The sequence below is a fragment of the Anas acuta genome, chromosome 1 (genome assembly GCF_963932015.1).
Source record: "Anas acuta chromosome 1, bAnaAcu1.1, whole genome shotgun sequence".
Lineage (NCBI taxonomy): Eukaryota > Metazoa > Chordata > Aves > Anseriformes > Anatidae > Anas > Anas acuta.
The window spans coordinates 41480736-41498075 of NC_088979.1; the positions used below are offsets into that span (position 1 = coordinate 41480736).

The 17340-nt window shown below is 32.9% G+C and overlaps 1 protein-coding gene across 7 annotated transcripts in view; it reads right to left on the minus strand.

The window, feature by feature from the left end:
* The window catches only part of DACH1 (dachshund family transcription factor 1), a 368409-nt gene that overhangs the window by 97999 nt on the left and 253070 nt on the right, over positions 1-17340 (minus strand). For 4 of the 7 annotated variants that reach the window (XM_068675974.1, XM_068675993.1, XM_068676013.1 and 1 more), the window contains 2 exons: positions 10047-10182; positions 7766-7903 (listed from right to left, as the gene is read on the minus strand). In XM_068675974.1, coding sequence (XP_068532075.1) covers positions 7766-7903; positions 10047-10182 — 274 coding nt within the window. The remainder of the gene's footprint in view (positions 1-7765; positions 7904-10046; positions 10183-17340) is intronic. The other 3 variants (XM_068675983.1, XM_068676018.1, XM_068676027.1) reach the window with 1 other exon arrangement.

Consider the following 17340-nt stretch of genomic DNA (forward strand, 5'->3'; position numbering starts at 1 on the left):
ATTCAACAAGCATATTAAATATCTTATTTATGATAAGTTGTATATATATGTATTATATCTTGTATTTATATGTATTGATATGTTGTATTTATATGTGTTGATATGTTGTATGTATATGTTGTCTCTTATTTATGATATGCTATATGGGATCCTATGTTGTCACAAAAAAAAAAAAAAAAAAAAAAAAAAAAAGGTGAAAAAATTCCAAAACTTTGTAACAACAGTCCCTGAAACTATGTGTCTTTGATCACAACCTTAAAGTGAAGTTAGTTGCCTTGTCAATGATTAATCTGGAGCTTCCAAGTTCTCTCAGATAGACATAGCTTCTCCTTCTCTGCACCAAATGGCTTTCACCATCCTCTTCCCCATTATGGTGTCACCTTCTGTTATATATTATGCAGGTTGTTCTGTTAACTTCTTTTGAAAGACTTCTGGCAAATATAACTTGTAGAAGATCAAGTTCATCTCTTAATTATAGCCAGTCTACTTGGGAGTTTTGTGGCCAAGAACACATGATCTTCTCCAAAATTGTAAAGAATCACTGTGAATCAGTCTAATGTATACTGATAGCCTGCAAGAAAACTTAGAGATATGACTGATCTCTAAAACCAAAGGAAGGAGAATCAGGCATAAAGGAAGATTTTCCTGTCTCTGTCCATTGGGATCCTAAACAACCTTTACAAACACAAAAACAAACTTGTTCAGAGGCAGAAAATCAGTGATTAGTTTTGCAAAGTAACTTTCTAAATAGCATAAAGAAAAAACAATGCCAATCAACAAGATACTAGATACATCTTCAAAGTGCAGAAGCTTTTTCAGCAAAAGAAAGTTGAAAGGCAGGAACAAATCAAAACTGTTTTTCTCTGAACTATGACAGTATTGGTCCAGATCAGGAAAATCCCAAACCTTCTGTACTCAGTGAAAAAAGTATTTTTGAGAATTTATTGTAGTTATACATTACATGCAATGTTAGCAGAATATGTAATAATCATGTTACTACTTAGAACAAAAATATGATGATAATAATAATAACAAACAACAATAACAACAATGTAGAGATACTTTTTTTTAAAAAAAGGAAATAACATGAAATTGATTAAAAAAAGAAAAAACATAAATTGTATTAAAATTACTCATACTATTTTCAAGGAAATACTATCTATGTCTAGGCTACAGATCTTCAGGCTTTTCACAAGTGATTTTTTGGAAGTGTCTGTGACAAGTGACTTTGCATTTGAACAATTTAGGAAAAACTTAAAGAAAACTAATTGCAGAGAACGTTATTAGCACTTAGTTACTGTAAGTAGTCTCAAGTGGAAGACATTCTTTAAATTTTGCTGTAAGCTGTCTTTTCTGTAACAGTAACCACACATATAAAGTGACACAACTAAGGCCTAGGAGATAAATGTGTTTTGTTTTGTGTTTTGTTTGTTTTATTTTTTTTCCATTAAAATTGAAATGTACTTATTAAAGTGTACTTATGCACATTTTTAGGAAAGATATATATATGATTCTATATCTTTAAATTCACAAAATAATTGTGTGTTTAGTAATTTCTTTAGAATTAATTTCTTGAGCATCTAGACACATCATGTCTTTTTTTTTTTTCTTTTGCAAATGCATTGTTTTGTATAGTAAAATGTAAAACTAAAAATAGCTACTTTGGAGAAAAAGAATCATATTTGTCTGGTCAAATTCAATACCGTGGCATATATGCACACATAGAGTGAACACCTATAAATTCATTGACTTAATTTCCTATGATATATCTTTCCTAGCAGCAAACACAAAGGGAACTAATGATTTAAAAATTAATGTGGCAGCATGAGAAAAAAAAAATCCTTTCTAAGATCTTACCAATTACCACTACGTCTTCTGTTTAACAATTCATTTTTAAAAAGAAATCAAAATGAATACATACATGTTTTCAAAGGAGCTTTTAACTCCCCTGTACTTTATATGTAATAAAAGACCATCAAAGGTTATAAAGACCATGTATTACAACACAGGCAAATAGTTACTATTGAAAAGAAAGAAAAGACACAAAAAATAGGGAGGGAAATACTTTTGGGAAACTTTGTGGGGCACAAAGGAATTATATATACAGTTTCTTTTAATAATTTGGAACAAATTGTGTTTTTTTTTTTTGTGCACGTGACAAGCTTGAGTATATTTGTAGAGTCTGACATGTCCAGGATGAACTTGAGTCACATAACCACAGATTAACTGGTATACACATGTAATTGGGATGCAAAACTGCAATGAGTTCAGTTTGCCTGGGATGTTTTGGAGTAGATGTGCATTTATCAGTCAAGTGAAAATCTTTCAACAAATCTCTCATACATTGTGTCAAAACTACTACTACACTAAGTGAAAATCTTTCAACAAATCTCTCATACATTGTGTCAAAACTACTACTACACTAGCAGAATAAAGGTCTTGCAAACAGACCTGCAGAAGAACTTCCTGTTTGGAGGATGGCTCAGTGAAAGTCTCTTTGTGAAATACTCTTATTTGCTACATCACTAAAAAGAATTTTCAGAATTTTGTACCACCTTTATACTCCTTCCTACAAACCCAAACTATTTTATTCAGTAATGCGAAAGGTTTCTGAGATTTCTGTGGGAAAAAAAATAAGATAAAAAGAAAAAAAAAATCTGGCTTCTTAGTAAATAACAACTCATTAAGAAAACAAATTGCAATTTCATTTTTCACCTTTGTCATCCATTAACCGTAATAACTTTTAATGTACTTTAAGCATTCTTGAGCCTCTTGGGCTGAAGGTAGAGACATACTAACAACCAGTGTCTAAAGGTTATTTCAGTGATACTGGCTTACTCTAACCTTTTATTTTATGTATCTCTGTATTATCTCTCATGTTACAAATTTGACTATATGTACTGTGTTTAGGGTCTGAGAAATATTGAAAGCTCAAATAAAGATTGATTTCACAATGTGCTAGATGATATACAGCCTAAACTCAATATGTTAAGAAGTAGAGACTGAAGAACTGAAACATGTCAATTAAAAATATATTTGTAGATAGATACCCATCAAGGTCTGTTAAAACCCTTCTATTTCCATTAAAAATGCAATATTCAGAAAAATACATAATGTATAAAAACTGTTTTGGAAAAATATATATATATATACATTTTATAAATATCTCTCTGTGTGTGAATGTATACAAAAATAAAAATAAACAAATAAAGTATGTTTACACAAGCAGTAACTGGGCAGCAGAGCTGTGAATGAAAATTCACTTTTAGGTCAACTGCTGACAACGGCCTTTGAAATGGGACTTTTTTAGAGAACTAGCTAAAATCATAACACTGAGCAGAAACATATTTTACACAAAGTTCTGGAGTATGTGCTTGCTGATTTTGCTTGAGGACAGGTCAGGTAAAAGAGAATATTAGATGATGTTACAAGTTCCTGAGTTTTTCATACTTCTAAAAATATTGTCATGTGTGTTTCTATATTTATCATGGTATGATGCATATTACTATATATATGTATAAGTTTACTTCTGGAAATACAGACTGAATATCTATATGTAGGATTACATTATTATTAGTTCCTTTGTTGATGCTTGACTGCTAACAGTAAAATACAATTCTTAAATTAAAATGTAATATTTAAATTATTTTCTATTTCACACTACGGATATTTTGGAATTTGAATATTTTATTTTATAAGATAGTAGCCAGAGGACTAAGATTGTTCATATCTCTGTAGAGAGGGACATAAAAATAGAAAGAAATACTGGGACTTTTTAATATGTGGATTTGATAGAGTTATACCTTAATTGCTGCTATCATAATAGTCAAGAAGCAGTTATTGTTGATTATCTGAAAATTGCCTAAGACATTTCCATTTATATCAAAGTTAAAAAGCTTTTTTGAAAGAAATAATTTAGCTTCTTTTGTGAACTTGGTGAATATTTTATATTTTGTTATAGAAAACTCCATGAACATTTTCAACAGAGTGTCCTTCCCACAACACCTCAACTAACTTATTCAATTTAAAATGTAAGCATGACATTCAGGCTTCATTTGCTGTTGGTGTCAATCTAAAAAAATATAAATTGATGCAGACAGAAAATTCTAATCTGATGCCCTAGGGCCAAATTCAATAAAAGACTTAGGCATCTAAATTTGGTGTTAAAGCAAGTAACTTTTAGGTGTTTGTCCCCCAGAAAGAAATCTTGGGCTGACATGAGCTGGAGCTTACTGCTAGACACGTACTTGATAGGGGGTGATATAATCTGCCACTTCCTACAACATCCCTTAACAGTATCCAAGCCAGCTACTACAAAGTGGGACCTAATGAAGTTAAGAAGTAGAACTGTATTCTGTCTAAGTCAATACAAAGTATTGTGCAGCTACCTGTAGATAGCATATAGACTCTGGGTAGTGGACTGAGCTATGAATTCCACTTTGCAGATTCCCTAAGACCAGAGCCTGGGGTCATAAAGGTAAAGCTATGATGTTAAATTATACTTCCTTTTTCAACATAATGCACAATGATTAAGGGTGCTCTCCAGGAAATGTGTCACAGCTTCAATTCTCTTTTCTATCTATAAGGAATCAGGAAGCACACCTCTAACCTTAAGGAGGTCAGGGGTAGGTGGTTAACTTTTGTAGTCTTTGTAGTAGTAACTAAAACCTACCTAAGAACTAAATAATACTATATATCAGCAGAAATTGAGGGATTTATCTAGAGCAAACTCTTAGGGTCATCGAAACTTTTACTGTACCTGAAAAGACTCAGTCTCTTAATTTTAAAGTAATGAATTGAATGGATCTTTTCTGATACAATGCTTATGCTTCCTGTAAGTCCTTTTTTGTGCAAGATCATACCTAGTAAAAACAAATATGCATCACTGAATAACCTATAATTGTAGGTTAGAAAATTAGATACTTGGTTTTGATGATGGCCATCAAGTACTTGAACTAACATCACACACTTGAACTTTCCTCCTTCTTCCCAGTATCATTTGCAGTTCTACAGCCTGCTTACAGTAAATTCTGAAAATCTGTTATGTTCTAATAATAAAAAATATATATAAAAAATAAATAAATAAATAAATAAATAAACGCTGGAAGTCTAGGGTAATTGACTATTTTGGATATATATTTTTAAGGTAATAACATCTTGAATTCTATATTAATTGTGAGGTGGAAGTGCTCTGCAGTGTCTCCAGCTGTCCCCCATAGTTTAGACTGGTAACCTGGCTGAAACACAACATAACTCTCAACAAGTCTATTTCTTTTTTTTTTTTTTCTCATGGAACCCAAAGAATGGGTGAAACTTTAGGTGTGTCTTGCTGGGTTTTGCCCCAGCATGAAGCTGGACATGGCCAAGTTGCATAACTGGAGTCAGCGGATGGAATATGTTCCCAGCACCCACAGTTTACATGTCATCTTTGAGAACAGAAACTCTTCCTGTTTTTTTGCAGCAAATACTAACCCAGAGCCCATTGCAAATTTTCCAGTTTATTAGGCAGTAAATCAGATCCATAGAACCTAACTAGGTTCTTGGTAGGATAATGATAAACTAGTTGCAATAGAAGTTGAAAAAAAAATAAACTCATTTTTGCTAATGACAATAAATCTGGCTGAATTTTTTAATAGAATTACATATGATCTTTGAAAACTTACACAATTCCTAGATCTGGTGAGAAAGATGATTAGCCCCTCTGACTCAACATAAATTCTCATATGTTGATCAGATGTCTCTTTTATAACTTTTCTCTCACTTTAACTTCTCTGTTGAAAACAAATAAATATTCCCTGAGTTCAGAATACTTCAGAGATTTTTGGTCTTCTCATTTCTTTGATGGAAGAGGGGACAAGAAAACACAGGACCCTTTTACTAGGAAGGATTTCTCAAGTTCTCACAGGTTCAATTAAAGGCCATTTTATACCTGCAGCTGATACATTTGTGCCAACAAATGTTTAGAAGAAAACACAGTGATGTTTAAGGTCTCGTGGTACTTACTCAGAACACCTGTTCTCCACCCCCACCCCCATTTCTTTTTCTTTTGAATCAGATGATGAGGGTGATGTGGCTTCAACTTTAAGAGTACCACCACCTAAATATATTTATTTTCCTTTTTTGATGTGATTGCATTCTGACTGATTTGCAGTGACAGAAGTAGATAATTACTATCTCCACAAATATCTATAAACTAAATCACTTCTTTTAATACAGATTAGTGCAATATTAAAGTTACAGAATTGGTATGAAAGACATTATAAATGTAGTCATGACAGAAAACAATTTTTAATTTAGTATACCCTATCAATCTAGATAGCCCATGAATATTTACCATTAATTCAGTAGGCTGGAACAAAGGGAGGGGGGAGGGGGACAGGGACAGAATATCGAAGGTTTGACCTAAGGACAAAAAGAATTCTCAGCAGTTTTACTGAGAACAGATCTTGGGAAAAAAAAAAAAAAAAAAAGTGAACTGGCAACAGATTGGACATCTAGAATACTATTAAAAAAAAGGCTTTAAAAAAATGAATGACATATAAAAATAGTAGTAATTCTTCATATGTATTTCTATTTGCAGAATTTACCAGTCTGATTACACTTAAGTGAGTAACTTCCAAAGGTGAAATAAAATCATTTATGGAAATTCAAAACAAACCTATTTGATCACATCATATTTCACAGCAGGGATACAATTTGTAGGGGCTGAGCGAGGGCACAGTATAAGCTTAAGAAGGTTGTGTGTGCAATGAACCAAACTAAAGGGTTTATAAAAAAGTAATGTTTCCATTAGTTTGGGGGGTTAATCCTATTAAAAATGACACCTGTCCAAAATAGAAGTGTCCAGATTTTATTTTTTTCATATCTCACTGTTCAAACACAAGGCAGAGAAAGTATCATAGCTGATAAAATGTAAGATATGGCACAAAAGTCTTATTTTGAAATCTCTGTCACTGTAGACATTTATCCCAAGTTGTTTTAATATCTGGCTAGTGTACCTTTTGATTTTTCTCTCGCTGTGCTCAAATAAATACTTTTTTCTAAGTCCCAAAATATCTTTTCAAAGTGTTTTTCATATTTTTAACTACCGTTCCACCAAAATGTTCCTTGTCTATAAAAATGTTTAAAATTTTTATATATTAAGTGAACATAATGCATGAAATACACCTTTCAAAATTCTACTGCCCTTTCAAATACACCTCTAACAACCTTGTACAGGAACTTTGAATACCAACAGAGATGAAATGGTGTCAAAATCAGTATAACTGCACGTGGACTATTCACCTAGATCAAACATGTTGGTCATATACTCAATTAAATTTAAATCCCATTATGTAATGTATACCAGCCTCATTTTATGTAATTCCCTAGTTTAATGGTTTGGTATTAGCCTTTTTATTTTTTGCACACATGGACTAATTTTCACGGTGCTCTGTCCCTTTGGGAAGTAGGTTGTTAAAGTCAACTGGATGAAGACAGAAACTTAATACCTAAACAGAGTTGTAGAAAGGCCAGAGACACAATGGTAATATAAAACTATTTTTCACTCATCTTTCTTTGTAATATTTATGAAATTCCTCCCTCAGATAAATATTGTTCATTAAAGTCAAGCACCACAAAGTAGAAGAATCCGGGAAGCTATAATCCTGTTATAATTGAATTTTTGAAACAATAATCACAGTATTAAAGGAAATCACAATTATTACTTAGCTTTTGAAACAATGCATTTTACAGTGAAACAATAAAGTACTCGTATTCATATTACCTTTCTCAATGTGTATTCTTTTTGACTCATGTCCCACATCGTGACCAGCCAGATCACCCTCCTTAGGTCCAGGAAGGACATTTGGTGACAAACCCATCAGCATTTGGTTCATAGATAGGCCATTCTGATGGACAGCTGCTAGACACAAGAACAGGCAGAAACAAAATCAACCATCATTTGAACAATACAATTTTGTACTTATTTTAGATATTCTTCCTTTTAATTATACATGAATCCTAATAATCATGCAGTTACTTAATTAGTGCTATCAGTAGCCACACAATGAGGGAGTTTTGCTATGCCTTCCTAAAACCAGTTCATTTTCAAAAGAAGAGTTCAGTAACTTAGGACCCAATTGAGTACAATTGTAATTGAATTGTAAACATTTTCTTATTTAACGAGAAATGAAATGAAAAATGAAACAATATGGAAAAGAATAGAAGGTTCTAAGTGAGACATTATTTTGGTTATTTTTATTTTGTTTTATATGTTATCTTTTCCAAAATACACTCTCTCACTTCCTTAAATTAAGCATTGTAACCTTCCAGCTAAGAAATTATTGTTTTTTAGAAATATACTGTATAACATCAAGTTTGCCAATAAAACTTCTAGAAAAACTCTTTCCAACTGTTCTTAAACAGAGCTTTATGATTCAAACACAGCGTGGAAACCCCTATATCCCAATGTTTTATCCCTAAAAATTGTATTTACAAGAGGCTTACACCATCTTCAACAGACCATTTTTTCATATGTAGCCCATATTTCTGTAGTAGTTGTCTTAATCTTGTTGGCACCACAAAAGCAGATGCACATAAGAATCGGTTGTTACATTAACAGGTCAGATAAGAGAGAAAAGGGTTGTTTTTTAAGTAAGCCACTGAAATGATTATTTAAGGGACTCTGTTATGATCATCTCATTGGAAGAAAAAAAGTATAGAGCTCCCACTGTTATCTGCTGGTAGGTAAGCAGAGAAAGCTAAAGTAGAAAGCTACCTCTTAAAAAAAAAAAAAAAAGTGACATTCCTTAGCAAAAATAATAAGGAACTTTCTGTTTAATTTACTCTTTTACTTCTTTTATTTAAGGGAAAATGAAGAAGGTATTTAATAAAGCAAAAATAGATGACAATTAAAAAAATAAAAATCCATCTTTTGTTGTGCATTGGGTTTTTTTTAGCACTTTACAAAAACCTCAAGAAATAGATAGGTCATATTATATGGGATGCCAGTCTGATCTGTACTCTCAGTCATCCAAGTGATAAGAAAACAGAATTCTCAGCTTGTCATGGACAGGCCTCATTTGTTTCCTTTTGGTAAATCATTTTTCATCACATAGTAAAGACAGATCTTTCATCTGAAAGTCAGTGAAGAGCCAGCTTCCTGAGTCTGCAGAGAGCCTGAATGGAAACACTCTAAAAATCACACATCTGCATCTAACCAACGCAACTACATAATTCATAGTTATTTCATAACTTTCTGTTTATATGCCAAATACTCCAGTTCCACCTACTGACAAATTCCACTGTGGAAATATGCCTTAAAAGCATAAAAATCTGCAATGGAGCAATAATAAAAGGACAAGTGCAATATAAATTTAAGTTAATATCCATAAAATAATGAGCATTTAAACTATCAGTTTCCAGTCTGGATTATGGAACCCAGCGTCTTTGTCACATAATTTACATCATTTACACAGAGCCTTGATAAAAATAGTATTACTCTGAGACACCATGGTTTAATTTCACTCTGCCCCTTGTAAGATATGAGGTGATAATACTCTGTATCATATGTCTCACCATTACAAGTTTTTACATTTAAAGAGTCTATAAAGTACACATATTTTAATCGATTTAAACTAATTCTTCTCTTTCCCAAGCAATTCTATGATGTCAAATGTTGCTTATGAAGTCAGATTCGATTTAGAAATCAAACTAGAGTAAACAAATTAAATAAAAATCAATTTCTTTAAAAAAAGGTTTACACTACACGTTCAGTTCTAAAAATTAATCCAGAAAATTGCTTCCTGTTTGCAATTCTGTATTTCATAGCTTGAATCTTTATGTTTAATATAACATGATGGCAGTTTATATCAGTAACTGTTACTGTAGCATTAGGTATTATGATATTGTAAACTGGGGAATATTGTGTTGGGAGATAGCTATTGCAGATGAACTTTTGAACATGATACCTATGAGATCTATTTAAGACGTGGGTATTTAGGTTAGAAAAAACATCTGTCCCTAATCGAATTTAAAGTGGTGACAAGGAGAATAATGTGACCTACGGATTCTGTCTGAAGAGCTCTCAGTCCGTGCAGGAGAGCTGGACACACTGCTGCTTCGATGAGAGGATGGGTGGCTGCCAGGTCTTCGACCCTCTTCAAGAGAAGGAGCAGGAGAAGGACTGTCTGGAACACGTTCCTATACCCCATGAAAAATAAGTTCAAAAAAAGGCATGTTAAAACTAAAGCTTTGTGGCTTCCAAACATAATTTCCCTAAACTGTATCTACCTCCTAGGTCACAACCAATTTTTTTTTTGCCTCTGTTGAGATGTCCAGGATTTGCAGAGTATTATCAAAGGAAACTTAACAATTTTAGGACTCTAGATCTAGAATAGATTTTACTATTCAGCATTAAAGTTTCTCTCATCTGATCAGAATTTTAAGACACCTTCCAGACTACTTATAAAAATAAAGTTTTATTCATTTATTTTTATTTTTTTTAGTCACTTGAAATCAGTATACTGTTGACCCTGTGTCTGAAAGTGTTGTCCAAATGCATCTTGAACTCCAGCAGGCTCAGTGCTATGACCACTGCCCTGGGAAGCCTGTTCCAGTGCCCTCTCAATGAAGAATATTTTTCTAATATTCAGCCTGAACCTCCCCTGACAAGGCTTTTTTCCTTCAGGTCCTGTTGCCAGAGAAAAGAGATCAGCATCTTCCCCCCTTAGCTGTCATTGTGAGGAAGATGTAGGCTGCCATGTAGGCCCCTCAGTCTCCTCTCCTCTAGGCTGAACAAACCAAGTTATGATAGCCGCTCCTCATATGTCTTCCCCTTCACCACCTTTGTATCCTTAATTTTATTTCTGTACATATTTGCAATCAAATATTGTTCAGTGTACTTTGGGGTTTGAGCTATAAATTCCATTCTTAGTCATACCCATTTGTAAGTGTTAAATACATGGGAGCAAGTAGTATCTACTTACTGACTGTATTGTACCATTTTAATCAGTGCTCAGAAGCACACAATTCAGCTCCTAGAAGCAAGGACAGTGATACTATAGTTTGTCATACAAGCTATTGAGATGATTGGCTAACACAGGTGTGTATCCTAATTTCTGTTTGGATTGTTCACATAGACAAAAACTCCTCTTCTTTAGGCTAAACAAACCAAGTGATGTTGGCCACTTCTCATAAGTCTTGTGCTCTAGACCCTTCACCATCTATGTAGCCCTCCTTTGGGGTTTTCTAATAGTTTTATGTTTCTCTTATATTGTGGCACCCAAAATTGCACACAGTACTTGAGGTGAGACCGCACCAGCGCAGAGTAAAGTCGAACAAATGATTCCCTTGACCTTGGAATGGTGTGCCTGATGCACCCCAAGATATGGTTGGCTCTTTTGGCTTCCAGGGCACACTGTTGACCCATAATCAAATTCCCATCAACCAAAACCCACAGATCCCTCTCCATGGGGCTGCTATCTTCCCTCTCACCCCCTGTACATATATCCAGGACTGCCCTTTCCCAGGTGCAGAATCTGGCACTTGCACTTGCTCGTCATATTGTCTTGTTAAACTTAAAGTCCAAATGTCTGCTAAAACTATAAAGCACAAACCTGGAATGAACCACACTTATTCTTACATTGTTTTTCATTTTTGGCTTTGTAACTACTTCAAAGAGGGGGAAAAATGCCCACCCACATTTCTCTATCAAGATGAAAGCATAGCTGGGAAGAGCTAAAATGTGCCTCAAGATGTCCCTTGATTCTGAAAGTTAGAGCATGAGGACTGCGATTGTTTGATATGCTGTATGAGAACTGTAGCAGGGAGAAACATCCAATATTTACAAAGAACTTTGACAGATACAATGAAAAAAGAGAGATGAGTTCAGAATAGTCCTTCACAGAAAATTATCTGTCTTCCTCTGCAGTTTCCTGTTTAGTGCTAATAGCTCCCAAGACTCTGTCATTGCTAAAATAGGTGTGAATTAGGTTGTTTTGGTTAAATACTGATAAGAATAAATAATTCTTATAATGGAAATCTAGTCAGGGGCCTGAAAATGTTAAACTAACTAACTAACTAACTAACTAACTAACTAACTTCCTTCCTTCCTTCCTTCCTTCCTTCCTTCCTTCCTTCCTTCCTTCCTTCCTTCCTTCCTTTCTTCCTTCCTTCCTTCCTTCCAATTGAAATTCTGGTTTCTAATGAAACTAACAAAGTGGCTGTATACACTCAACTCCTTAAAAGCTTTCAATAATGAAATAATACACAATATGTTTAATAACATATATGAAAGCTTCCTGATGCAAATGTCTTAAAGATGTTTGTTTATTTTTCTGAAGAGAAAACACTTTAGCAGCAGTCATTGCTCTTCATGCACAATAGGTAGATGAATATTTATTTCGTTTAATGCATTGTTGAATGCTATGAAACAGCAACAAAACTATCAATAGTAATCAATAGATCCAGGTAAGCTTTATAATAAATATTTGCTAAACTTGAGATTGTGATTACAAAGGGATTCAATGGGCTTATTGATGAAGTGGAAGAAGACCTTTCAGAGCAATGTATCAAGACATTCAAGTGGATTCCACTTTAATAGACTAGGATTTTTAAGTCAAAAACATTGATGAGGATAGTTTAACTGCATCATAGCTCTAGGCTTATTATGACTTTGATTGTATTTATATGTCCATGAACTGGGAATTCAAGAGGAGGATTATAGTTAAGATGTTTTCCAAATGTAGAAGATTTATTTCTTTAGATTTAAGCGGATTTAAGCATGCACAGTGTACAGATTTGGTATAAATTGAAACACAGTATATCTAATCATTCATTTAATATATAATTTCACTGTTTGGCATGCAATATATTGTTCTTAGAAGGGTTTCATTAAAATGAAATCCAGTGAGCATGTAAGATTTGAATACAGAGTTGCAGAGTAAATTAATTTATTTAAACAGCTTAATTTGTTTATCCTATTTATTTATGTGCACTTTTACAGCATGTATTATGAGATGGAGAGACCAAAAAGAATGCACAGGACAGAAAAATATAATTATCATGCAAACAAAACAGATAATGAGTTTTATTCACATATAATATGACATAGCAGAAAAACTCTATGAGAAAAATACATATACTGGCTTTATCAATTCATTTTTAGAATACCCTTTAACCTAACAAGAAATAGGATTGCAGAAATGGGGAATGAATTAATTGAATAACTTAACTCATTTTTTATATCCTTGCTTCATAATTCAACAATCAATAGTATAGTCCATAGCAATTTTTTGTCTTTATCAAAACTAGCTGCAATAATAAATGGAAATTCTGCTAATAATATAATGAAATCCTCTGTAGCTCTAAAAAGTCACAATGATAAACTAATGGTGCTGGAATATCAATATAAACTGTCTTCCTTACTACAGATTTTTGTGTATAAAAGATGGATTCTGTCTGTGGTAAAATATTAACTTTACATTTAGAATTATTTCACTTAAATTTTCTCAGAAAAAGAAATGTGCAAAAATGTATTCGATAAGTAATTCAGATGATCAGAACTTTTTTTGTAACATCTGCTAAATGTCACTTTTGTATAAATAAGAAAAAAATAAAGAATTATTTTTGGTGTTAAAATCCTGGCAATAGAAAATATCTAGGATATGGTCCATTATCCATTATTTTTCCTAAAACTTCTTCATTCTTAGGACAAACTCAATTCAACTTAATTAAAAATATTTCTAGAGAATCTGGTGTTGGCTTGTAATGTCATTACAGTAGTTGTCTTCTAGCAAACAAAACAAACAAACAAACAAACAAAAAGAAATTGAGTGACTTTATTTCAAATGTTTTGCTAAAAATGTAGTTATAAGAAGAAAACCATGAGGGGTTCAGTTTGAAATAGACAAATCTGTTTGTTGGTATCTAAATGCAGCTTTGACACATTAGATAGATATGAAACTTCAGAGACAACCATATTCAGGATGAAGGTGCAAATGTCTCAGACAATTGAGATATACACAGTAAAGCCAGTGTAGCCTCATCCAAAACAAGATACCTATGGTTTAATTCAACTGCTCACATGCAGATATTCAGTGCCATTTGAGACACAGAAGAATTTTGAGATGTCCATAGTAAATTGACATGCAGAACCTACAAAAAATCCAGGTGGCAGCAAGATGTAAAAACATCCTTTACATATAGGCTGACAAGATGAATAGATCCTAAAACTCAGTATTTACTAGAAAACAAGAAATGCAGAATTATTTATCACTTGGAAAATATAATCCCCACTAACCAACTTTTTCTCCGTTCTTTGCTTGCTTACTCATGAGAAAACGTAGTGTGAACAATGTAGTGCATATGTTGCAATTTAAGGTATGTTGAGCCGACATTTCAAAATACTCAGGCATCAGAAATGGAGGCTATAATAAGCAAATGAACGATGCACTTATAAGGGACAAATTCAGAGATTTAGAGCCAAATTTATTTCAATATTCTTTACAATTATTTACAAATAATGAATTCTAAGTATTTAAGAATCTCATGTTTAACTCTTCCAAAAATTCTTCTACCATACTTGGAACGTTCACTACAGGGACAGCTGTGTTCTTACCCCACTTACCCCGTTGATATTACAAGTTACAGACCCTCAATATCAAGTCCATGTTATAAATAACAGTTCTTGTTCTTGTGAAAAGGTGGTTGTTGTTTTTTTAATTATTATTATTATTTTTTATTTTTTGTTTGTTTTATTATTATTGTTTGTTTTTTTCAAGAACATGACCCACAACTGTCTCAGTCTGTCCAAGTAAAACAGAAATGTCTTGCTGTACTTATCAAAACTCCTCTACATTTTTCAAACAGCTCTTTGCATAGACGCAAAGATTAGATCTCATTCCTAAGTAAGTTCTTATTAAGAGTTATCTGAAAATATTAGAACCAGAATGGTACCAATATGGTAACCAGAACACCATACACATTTCTTCCTTATATATGCTTTTTCCTTCTTACCAGGTACTAAAAAGTAGTTATTCAACATAAATCTATTTGAATCTTTTTTTTTTTTTGCTCCAGCAGCATGTCTTCATTCTTTCGAAAGTGCAACTTTACCAGAAGTCTTACCCAAATACCTACCAGCAGGTAAAGCTGATGGAGTTCAACTGTTGGTCCCTTTATCACTATCCTAAATTATATATTTCAGGTAATACGTATAGGATTAATTAATCTGCTCCTAAAATGATGGACAAGGAAGTATACCTTCTAGGTTTTCACCACTTCAGCCTTCCCACAAACGTTCTTTTATTCTTCACCATTCCCATTCCTTAGTGACAAAATTCCAGAATCATTCTAATAAAATTTGAATGTGACTACCTCCAATAGCCATCCATTTTTATTTTTATTTTTTAAAATCTTCTGCATATTTCTCTCCCACAGGTAATTTTAGTCTTTCTCTTTTGTTCTAATCTGCTTCTCCATAAGACTCATCTCTTGGGCTTAGTCATCCTTTAAATTTAGGCACAGACTGAGTTTTAGACATACAACTGAGATTATCTGAAAAGATACATCATTATTAATACTATTCACCTTTCTTGATGCTCTTCAGTGTTGAGCAAACTCTTTTAAGGACATTTCTTTTTTAAGTCATGCAGAAGACAAAATCATGTCCAATGTCATACTTTTCAATAGTTTGGGTGACTTCCTACTGGGGGAAGGATACATGACAAAAAATGTTCCATACACTGTTAATTTTCAAAATTAAAAATAGTTTTTTGTTTGTTTGTTTGTTTTTTGTGATAAAATTATAATCATCTCTTTCCAAATGACCAAAGCACAGCTTCTTACTCTTTCGTTAACTAATTGACCCATTTTGAACGTGAATTGACATCTATGTCAGGAATGGCTTTCTTGTGAAATGACATACTTACTTGATATTGTACTAGTTGAAAGACTGAAAGAAGTGAATCTCTCAGCTCTTTTTTATATTCCTTGTAAACAGGACATTTTGCTTTTACAGTTTTATCTTTCCTTGAGCTTTAGCCTATAGTGCTATCAGACTCCAAATTAATGTTTAGTCTGAAGAAGTACAAGATGTTAATAATTATTTCCTAACTTCCTTGGTCATTACTATAAAATTGGTGTTCATTCAAACTGTCTGAATGCTATACATTTTTATTTTCTGTTTCCGTTTTTGAATAGCACTATCAGCTTATCTGATCTTGCTGATATCTCACTGATGCAAATGTTGTCTTGTCTTTTTTTCTATTCTTTTATTATACGTTTCTAATCCCAATCAAAATTCACAACTTCAAATGTTGTCATTATTGTCATTAATTATACTATTGAGGTTTTTGTTATAATATTTGCATTTTTTCTTTCTATTTTTGATATTTTTAATCTGTATTTTTTCATTTTTTTCTACCTTACTGATAACTGATACCACAAAATGTAGAAAGTGATTAATAGACAAAAAGACTATAGATTTGTTTGATTTTATTTCTCTGTTTACTGCATGATCATTGGGAATATCAGCAGAAGTTAACTGGCTAGAAGGAAAAACAGACTAACAAGTAATAGTTTAACTATTATTTCAACCAAATCCCTTGAAATCATGGTCTGTACATAAAGCATAGCCAGGTGGTGAGTTTCACAGGCCACAACAGATTTAAAAAGAGAGAGAGAGAGAAAGGCTGGCTGTCGTAGTGAAACCAGAGCAGCAGCTGGTATTACAATAATGCCGAAGCAGGATCATTTCTGGAAGTGTCACTGAGCTTCTGGATTCTGTGTGTTCTCATTAAAATGTCCTGACAACTATTTTGGAACCACTTCTTATTTGAATGTATCCTTTCAACTGAATTCAAACTCAACTCTTTTTTGCCTTGGAAAATACGTATTTGGACTATATGAATATATATATATATACGTATTCCTATATATTCCTCTATGGTATACAATGCACATAGGCATTTATGTATGCAACATGCAAACACATAGACATGCAAAAAACTTCTTCAAATTGAATTATCACTTTCTTATTGGCAGGTTGGACAGACTTCTTCATTTTTTCCCCCTCTCTTTCTCTGAAAATCAGGTCTTACTTGAAAAATAAAAACATTTAAGAATAAGAAGCAGTGGTATGAATTCATTCCACAAGGTCAATCAAAACTGTAGATCCAGCCAAACAACAAGAATGAGATTCATTTAGCTAAATGTAGTTGTCTACAGTACAAATATCTACATCTGAGCTTCTCACCTTAGGCTTATCGTTTTTCCATACATTTATCCTTCAAGGTACAATTCACTTCACTCTATAAAGTAGATATCTAAAAAAGGTTCAATGAGTTGTGCCTTAGAAGA